The sequence below is a fragment of the Dreissena polymorpha genome, chromosome 1 (assembly GCF_020536995.1).
Source record: "Dreissena polymorpha isolate Duluth1 chromosome 1, UMN_Dpol_1.0, whole genome shotgun sequence".
Taxonomy (NCBI): Eukaryota; Metazoa; Mollusca; class Bivalvia; order Myida; family Dreissenidae; genus Dreissena; species Dreissena polymorpha.
Genome location: NC_068355.1, coordinates 84,794,986 through 84,804,929, shown reverse-complemented (window position 1 = coordinate 84,804,929; position 9,944 = coordinate 84,794,986). Strand labels below are relative to the sequence as shown.

The 9,944-nt window shown below is 33.7% G+C and overlaps 1 protein-coding gene across 1 annotated transcript; it reads left to right on the top strand.

The window, feature by feature from the left end:
* The first annotated feature begins 224 nt into the window (after nt 1-224).
* LOC127838641 (uncharacterized) lies at nt 225-4,773 on the top strand. The gene is made up of 2 exons (XM_052366498.1): nt 225-355; nt 3,274-4,773. The coding sequence occupies exons 1-2, from the start codon at nt 345-347 to the stop codon at nt 4,208-4,210; spliced, it is 948 nt and encodes a 315-aa protein (XP_052222458.1). The 5' UTR covers nt 225-344; the 3' UTR covers nt 4,211-4,773.
* The last annotated feature ends 5,171 nt before the right edge of the window (nt 4,774-9,944 follow it).

The window sequence follows — 9,944 nt, the reverse complement described above, 5'->3', positions numbered from 1 at the left end:
TTTCTTTCTTTGAATTTTATTCTTGTTTTTTTTTTAGTGGAGATTTTTATATTCAATGTTTACATTTATCAATATAAAGCATTTTATGACACACTTCAATACATGCCAAAATCTGTGAAAAGCTCCCTTTAATTTATATGATCACTACGTTACATTTGTTGCCACGCATGAATTGGTTTTTATCTGCCATCTGAAATAGCCCGCGTGTGTCACTGATTATTGGAGTTGCGAAATCACATCCTCACTGTGAAAGTGAAAATGTTGTGATCGGCGACGGCGTTGTTGTTATTCGTGATGCTTTTGAATTTCTTAATTTATATTCTTTGTCGGGAAATTTCAAGATAATGGTTTATAGGTGAGTTTTATTTAATTGTATTAGCACATAAGGTTACGTTAATATTTGTTTGTTTCTTTTTGTTTCAAGTTTATTCGACTGTACGTGGCAATTAACGAAATCGAAGACGTGACTAAATCGTACACCTTATTAATGCATACATTTTTTCTCTTAATCATTACAGCGCATACTGCTTGATATATATGAGTCGTGTTCTGAGAAAACTGGGCATAATGCACAGGCTAATCAGGGACGACACTTTCCGCTTATATGACATTTGCGTTAAAATGAAGTCTCTTCTTAGCAAAAATCCTATTTAGGCGGCAAGTGGCGTCCCTGATTAGCCTGTGCGGACTGCACAGGCTAATCCGGGACGACACTTTACGAACATGCATTATGCTAAGTTTTCTCAGAACACGAGTTCGCTGTTGTTCAATCACTATAAAACATTAAACCTTTCACGAAATGTGATTGTATTATAACGATACATGTAACAGTTCTAGTGAGTTAGAGCATCGTATTTTCGTGAAAAAAATGATGGCAGAAGAAAACATGGCCATATAACCAGACTTATTTAACTTGACCCATTTGTGCCTAGTGGACTCTCCCATCCTTCTAAATTAGATCTTTTTTTCCAAAATTAGGGATGTCTTGTATATTTGTTCTATATTTATAATATTTCTTACAGAAATTCCATAAAGCAAACTCCTTTGAAAGCTCAACAAGTGTCATCGATCTAATCAACAGTTTCGGTTGTAATCGATATTTTGATTCAACCAAATTTACTTCGAAACCTCTTATTTGACATAGTGAACGACTCAGTGGTTTGTCGCCTATCTTATCGGCTAACCGTCAGATTTGTTTACTTCGGAGAGTAGTCGCGTAAATATTTCATCGGTAGATACGGTGAGAATACTTGATCTTTGAAAATATATTAAAGGGATCTTTTCACGCTTTGGTAAATTGACAAAATTGAAAAAAGTTGTTTCAGATTCGTAATTTTTCGTTTTAGTTATGATATTTGTGAGGAAACAGTAATACTGAACATTAACCATGCTCTACTATAGCCATTATATGCATCTTTTGACGATTTTAAAACCTAAAATTTATAAAGCGTTGCAACGCGAAACGATTGAATAATTTGGAGAGTTCTGTTTTTGTCGTTAAATTTTGTGAAACTACGAAGATTGCTTATATAAGGTATAAAATACGTCAAGAATTTGTACTCGGCGGAATAGCTCAGTAGGCTAGAGCGTTTTTACTTCAGGACTCTGGCAGGACTCCAGAGGTCACTGGTTCGAAACCTGCTCCGGGCAATGTTCTTTTCCTTTTTTATTTTTTTTCTTGATTTTTTACTTGAGCTTTTACGATCCAATGTTTACATTTATCAATATAAAGCATTTAATGAATAAGTTAAAAAAATGCCAAAATCTGTGAAAAGGCCCCTTTAACCCATTTGCTTCAGTAAATTGCAGTCTCATTAAACCCAATCTAAACGTTTGCTCCATTGACTATCGATTTCAGCGGGTAGCACAGTAGCAATTGACTGGGTATGATATTAAAACTCTAGTTTAAGGCGCCTTTTCACGTTTGGCTAAATTGAAAAAAATGAAAAAAGTTGTTTCCGATTCGCAAATTTTCGTTTAAGTTATGCTATTTATAATATAGTAATACTGAACATTTACCATGCTCTAAAATAGCCATTATATGCATCTTTTTACGATTTAAAAACCTGAAAATTATTAAGCGTTGCAACGCGAAACGATGGAATAATTTGGAGAGTTCTGTTGTTGTCGTTATATTTTGTGAATCTACGAGGATTGCTTATGTGAAGTATAAAATACAATTGATATTGTGTCTCGAATGATGGCCGAGTGGTCTAAGTGGTAGACTTTTTACTCTAGGACTCCAGGGGTCAGTGGTTCGAGTCCTGCTGAGTGTTACCTTTTTTTCTTTTTTAAATGTTATTCTTGATTTTTCACTGGAGCGTTTTAGATCCAATGTTTACATTTATCAATATAAAGCATTTAATGACAAACTTCAAAACATGCCAAAATCTGTGAAAAGGCCGCTTTAAAACCATAGTTTAAAATACTACCGTAAATCACAGAAACGTTAAACGATATTGATGTAGTGTTTACTCGTGGATGGTAAGGTGTCCCTTTTGAAAATCATGTTTTCAAAGTTTCTTTCTTATTTTGAATTTAGTTATTGGCTAGATATTAAAAGTAACTTTTTTTCAAAAGATTTGCAAATTTGTATAAAATGGATTTCAAATTAATTTATAAGTTAAACTGCTATATATGGAATATATTTACATAATGTAATAACAAGCAAAAAATATAAAATGCAAACAAGTGCCTTCGTTTTGGCTCGAACACGGGACCTCTAGAAGCGAAATCTATCGTGCAAGCACCAAACGAAGCAGGCTTTTAAATGGTGCAGGTAGTTTAAATAATATGTTATCAATCTGCCACAATCACGGCCGTTAATCACGCGCGCCACTTCTTTTTGGAGATGCATTAATTAATGAGCCAATGCAACTTCCGAGATGGCGCTCAGGCGCGGATGTTTAGAAATGTTATGGTAAATTTTACATGGCGATTAGGTTATATATGTTTTTTTTAACATATTTCGCATTATTTTTAAAATCGGGCAATGTAGTGCGATTCAGCGAATATTAATTAAATCGGCGCGCGTGATTAACAATGTGTCTATGTACTGTTCCGCAGAACTTGTGCATGGCCCGACTATTTATTTGAGCATGGATATAAATTCACGTTTTAGGCTACACTTGTTATTTTAGTATTTTTATGTGTTAGAGAACATAGAAGTTTCTATGAAATCTACAGGTCAAGCACACATTTAAGTGGCGATGGTTTCGTGGGGTCTTGCTAGTTTATATCATTTTGATTTAATCTTAATTGGTCTTTTTTCAGGACCATGCCGTTAAAGCCATGGCTTCAAAGGGCTTTACTAGTCGTTGGATTCATATTTCTGTCAGTTGGCTCCCTAATTTACCGATCAATCCTCTTCAACGTGCATGTATCAACAGTTTACGTGCAGCGGCGCGCGGAGCTGTTTCCTGGAAATATCAGCATATCTAATCAGTGCACGTGGGACCTGAATCTCACAGCTTACGATTTCGCTGACTACACATCGCCTGTTCTGACGCTGGTAGCCCGGATGTTTGCGGAAGTGTACGCGCAGCGCGGGATAATGACCGTTCTAAGAGAAGGATCCTTACTTCACGTGTATCGCCGCCATAAAGCGGACGCTGACATGGACACGTGGTTGATCGTTCCACGTCACATGACAGTTGCGCATGCGTACGAGCTTATTCAATCCACAATTCAAAATAATACGGAATTCTCCGATCTCTTGTTCGAGCATCAAAATCAGTACCTCATGAGTCTTTTCTTTGCCTACAGTGACTGCGCGCGCGTGCGGTTTCGAGGGATGAAGGTGCTAGATATAGTCGTGCTACACGAGACGCTAATTAAAGACCCGGATACTCAGGTTCCGTGTTTTGATCTACTTACGGGTTGTGTTTTAGACGTTAACGAAGACGTTGTGTCACTTTTAGACTCTCTCAAGGCCGGAACCATGTTCGGTGACCTCTGTTACTGCAATTACATGGGCTCGAGGCTCCTCTGCCCTCAACACGCGACGGAGTATCTGACCGTCCGCTACGGGAGCTCCTTCCGGACACCTGTTGCTAAGAAAGACTATGTTTCGCTGCGCGGCGTAAGCTATGAGCAACCGTTCGACTCATGGAAGGCGGTGTTATCTAGTGTTCCGAATTTCTGGAAAATCAAAAGATTGTTTGAAGGACCGGACAAGATCAGCACTGGACAACAAGCTCCTGAGAGCTAATCTGAGGGTTAACATCATGTTTGTTTCATGTTACTCCAAATGGCGTAAAAATATTAATCTTAGGTATTTGTTATGTTTTTTACAAAATAAAGGTAAATCTTAAAAGCTCTTTAACAAGATATGACCCAACTAAATAGTGAAAATACTTTTAAATAAGTGTTAGTATTTCAGCAAAAACGCTTCATCAAAATATTTCACAATTGCGAAAAAAATGTATAATGTCTGAGTACTTTTTACGACATGAAGAGTATGATGAAACATATATATTTTAGGCCTCCTACGCACATTTTGGTGCCACCTTATGTCTTTCATATATCAAAGTTCAATTTGAACATACATGAAAATGTTGATACTACAGAAAATTCCACAAATAACCAAAACATGTCGCAATGAAACTCAGCTTTGACTCCATCAAATCTACAATCTAAATTCATTCATATTTTGTTATATCTAAGACTTCATTATAAATCGGTCGCAAGTCGTGGCTACATAAAAACGTAGCAATTCAAAAGGGATAACACTGAAGAAAGATCTCTTAAAATGCAAATCATATATATATATATATATATATATATATATATATATATATATATATATATATATATATATATATATATATATATATATATATATATATATATATATATATATATATATATATATATATATATAGCCAGCGTAAAGATAAATGCATTCCTTCACCCAATGCATTAATACATGCAGCAATGCCAGCAAATACATAACAATATCCTCCAGCGAGACAAATTAATGTATGAGTACAGTCTAAACTGACCTAACGACCACCTGAGAATAACGGTCAACTGTCAGTCTGGATCACCCCCTCCCCCCCCCCCCGCGCGACGAAAATCATTCTTTATTACACTTGAGAATAACGGTCACTTGTCCATAACGACAAACGGCCACTGTATATAAAATGGCGCTGCTTACTTAATATCATAATTCTGGTTATTTTTCATAACTATATATTCAAACGCAATTTAATGCAAATTCATGATGTTTTATATGTCCATTGATGCATGTAATACATTTTAGTACGCTGATAACGTAATCCATTATATATGTATTTCTATCACAGGGTATGCATATCATGTGTATATAATTTCATATGTTATTTATTTTAAAATTGAATACGTCATGGATGTACTTTAAACAATTCAATAGCTTTTTTTAGTTCAATTTAATATCATGATTTAAATGAATTCGTGTGTTAAAACTTAAATGAAAACTTACCTATGAGAGTGTATGAGTTGTATTTTATAACTACTACATATGAGGTCTATGTTATTTATTTTGAATTCTTTCTATCTTGTTGCTTACCTGTCCGTCTGTGTGTTTTCGATATTTATATTGGGCTATGTTTTAGACGTTGTGGATACCCGCTTCCTTCCAGGAAGGATCTGTCCTTCTAATTCATGTAACAAACCACCAGAACGACATTTTTTGGATGGTTTCGCATAATTAAACATTTAAACATCATGTCTATATTCTACATGTGTTCGGGAAAACTGAGAGCGATTGTCATGTTTTATGTCTAGTTTTGTTGATACATCGCACTATATACATGCAGAACATAGCAATTGTATATTTTAGTAATTGTATTTTCAGGTAATTACTATATAGTGTGATCATATAAATTTGAATATCGAAAAAAAGGACGTAATAAACTGATTTTTAAAAGTATATTTGTCAGTTACTTCTGATTAAATTTATTTTATTTTATTTTCCCGACAACGACATTTTTCATACGTCGGTAGAAGTGCATCTCAGTAAACAACCACGTTAATTCACTCGCAATTGTTTCAAACAAGATCGGACTGGCGTTATTGGTATACTTATTATACCATTCTTTGTGATTTTAATGATGCCATTGGCTTCGTATACAAGCAAATTGCAAAAGTGCGCATTGATTTAATATTGATTTATTAATCGATAAACTATTCAGGTCAACGGATGTTTCATATTTTGTTACAATGTTACCTTGGGGACGTGAACCACACGAGGGCTTGTACACTACCGGTTGACTTGAGGTTTCATTTAAGTCGTGTTCTGAGACAACTGGGCATACTGCATGTGCGTAAAGTGTCGTCTCAGATTAGCCTGTGCAGTCCGCACAGGCTAATCAGGGACGACACTTTCCGCCTAAATTGGATTTTTGCTAAGAAGGGACTTCATTTAAACGAAAAATGTCATAAAAGCGGAAAGTGGGATAAATGGACAAAATAATGAAATATCTGTCAAAGGACTGCAAATATACTTGAAAATGTTCCTACTACTCTATGCGGACGATACAGTAATATTCAGTAATGACCCCTCAGATCTACAAAACGCACTAAATAATTTCAAATCATATTGTGATAACTGGAAACTTAAAATTAATTTAAACAAGACCCAAATAATGATCATTGGAAAAGGTACCCCAAGGAGAAATGTTACACATAAATTCAAAATTGGAAATACAGAGATTGAAATTGTAAATGAGTATAAATATCTAGGCATATACTTCACAAAAACCGGTTCATTTATCAAAACCAAAAAATATATTGCTGAACAAGCCACTAAGGCCATGTTTGCCCTTCTCCGAAAGATAAAAGCAATATCATAACCTTATGACCTGCAAATAGATCTTTTTGAAAAAAAACCCATAAAACCAATACTTCTTTATGCCAGTGAGATATGGGAAATAGGGAACGTGGATATAATCGAAAGAGTGCAGCTCCGCTTCCTGAAATATATATTCAACATAAAAAGCTCTACACCTTCATATATGATATATGGAGAAACTGGCCTCACACCTATAAAAATTGATATGCAAAAGAAATCTATTGCATTCTAGACTCGCCTTATAGAAAACACGGAATCGTCTGAAACTTTAAAATTTTCTTCCAAGATATTTCACTTACTCTTAGACCTACACTCCAAAAAGTTATTAAAGTCCCCTTGGATGGAAAACATAAAAACAATACTATGTTACCATGGCTATTCAGGAGTCTGGTATAGCCAATCATTCACTAATGGCAAATGGCTTATTAAATCATGGGCAATAAAACTGAAAGGTATTTATATCCAGAACTGGATGGCTGATCTAGACAGAACTCCTGACACAAATACATACAAAATTATAAAACAAACTTTTACGCAAGGAAGTTACATAAAGGTATTACCTCCTATACTTGCACAAAACTTGATTGCCTTCTTTACTAGGAATCACACACTACCTATTGAAACTGGAAGATGGCAAAACCTACAAGTACATGACAGAAAATGTTCATTATGTGAGGAATTAGGTGATGAATTCCACTACCTATTTAAATGCCCTAAATTTATAACAGAAAGAACAAAATATATTAACAGACAATACTATATAAATCCAAATACAATAAAATTTTACTCGCTTGCATCAAGCGAGAACCATAAATGCCAAAAAAATCTAAGTTTATTTTGCAATAAAATCATTAAATACTTTAGACGAAATAATTAATTAAACAGCATTTGAAATTCCTATATTTCGTTTTGATGGGGGTTTTCAAATAAATATGCGAATGTGTAAATCAACAATAACTCAAATTTATAAAGGGCTTACGGGTTCCCCACGTGCAGTCTTACAATATACTAAGACAACACAATAGGGAAATAAACCCAATACAAAGTAAAATATAAAACAAACAAAACCAATACCATCCTGCCTAAATCTCCAACCTCCTGGCAGATCATGTTGATTCGACCAACCTTGCTATCCCCAGACCAGAGTTAATACTTTTGCTGGTCTGGTAAATAGTAATGTTGTCAGCAAGTCCCATATCCTGAAAGTTAAATTAAAACAAATCTTAATTAAATGAAATAATGTTCAGTCATGCTATAACACAACTGCAAATAAATCCGAGACGTTAAATTTTAAACTTATGTTATCAATATGTACCCCATGTAAATATTGTTTTCTTCTGTATAGTGTATATATCATTATATGAACAATTATGTCCTCTGTATTATAAGTATTTAAGTATGTATACATGCTCTTTTCCCTAAATGGTTATGTTGACTTATGCTCTGAAATCTAAAGATTGACATTGTTTCTTTTTCCTTGATTCATAATTGTAGCAACCACCGCACCTACCTAATTCAGGGGAGATAAGTTTTTTGTATATTCACGAAAACAGACCCCACTGTAGGTTGCCTAAATACGCGTCAATTACTCGTTGAAAACGTATTTTTAGCAAATAGAAAGTACATGGATTTAATTGAACGATGAACAAAGTTGAAGAATTTGACCAACATATTTCGCGATCGCGTTGATTTCTTTGCCGATTTTTTATGGTAAGTTTTCATTTTAAATTATTTTTTGTTATATTACGAATTCTAAGTATTTAATGGTTTTATTTAGAAGAAAAATGTATACTTTATATAATAAAAAATAAAAATCTGAAATATTTTGCGCGTATATGTTATGTTTGTTATTTTATAATCATCTGGTAAAATACAACAAGTGCGGTAACTGTTACATTGTAAACAAACAACAAAAACAACTTGGCTGTAACACTTGAAAAGTTTATTGGTTTGTTTTATAATATAATTTTAATACTTACACCTGTGTATGTTTTTTTATTTGTTTGAACCCATTGAACTTGTTTTTGTGTAAACATTAAGGACAACAATCGAATATAACTGTTTTATTTATGAAACAAAATTTTACGCTTTATACCAAACTTCATTTGTACCAAATTTCATTTATTTTACATAATTATTGAAAATAACATTGATACAGATAGTCGTACCTATTGATTGAAATTTTGTATATTATATAGATTACACAGTCACTAATGAAACTATGAGTGAAGACCTGTATGAGTATGATTCTGAAGGAACTGATGGCAGTGATGCAGTTATAGAGGTACAGACACTGGCAAGCAAGGGGAAAGCAAGGATTATTTGAGAAAATCGTTTTATAAATAGTTTAACAATTTGTATAAGTGCTATGTTTTAAAAGCAATACAATTTATTTAATATATATTTTTGGAAGGTATAAATATTTTATATTCTTTAAAAGATATAAGATTATTAATTTAATTAAATGAGCAAATAAGATATTGATTTTATCATAACATTAATACATAAATATGGCATATTTTAGATGAAAGGAAATTATTTAACCCATTGACTTGTTTGTGTTTTACATGAAACAATAACTTGTTTGTATATTAAATAAAATATCATACACATTTTAATACTGTTTAAAGTAACTATATACAATGTACAACTAATGACTATAAATAAATACATGTGTTTCAATACATTTATTACGATGTTATAATACTTTTTTAAATAAAGATTTCAGATTCGGACGAAACTTTGCCGCCATCTGACAAAGAAACACAGCCACCTCTTGAGGAATGAGGTCAGGAGGTTGAATGGTCCCAGTCACCATTCGGATATTTTGTAAGTCATGGTGAAGGTAAACATGTTAAAAAGTGTCAAGTGATTTTTAACAGGACTTAATTTTTATGTCCCCGAAGGTGGGCATCTAGTGATTGCATTTCCGTCTGTATGTCCGTCCGTCCGAAAACTTTAATGGCCATTACTTTTTTAATATTGAACATAGCAACTTGATATTTGGCATGCATGTGCATCTCGTGAAGCTGCACATTTTGAGTGGTGAAAGGTGAAGGTCAATGTCATCATTTTAGGTCAAATGTCAAATATATGGCGTCTGTCCGTCCGT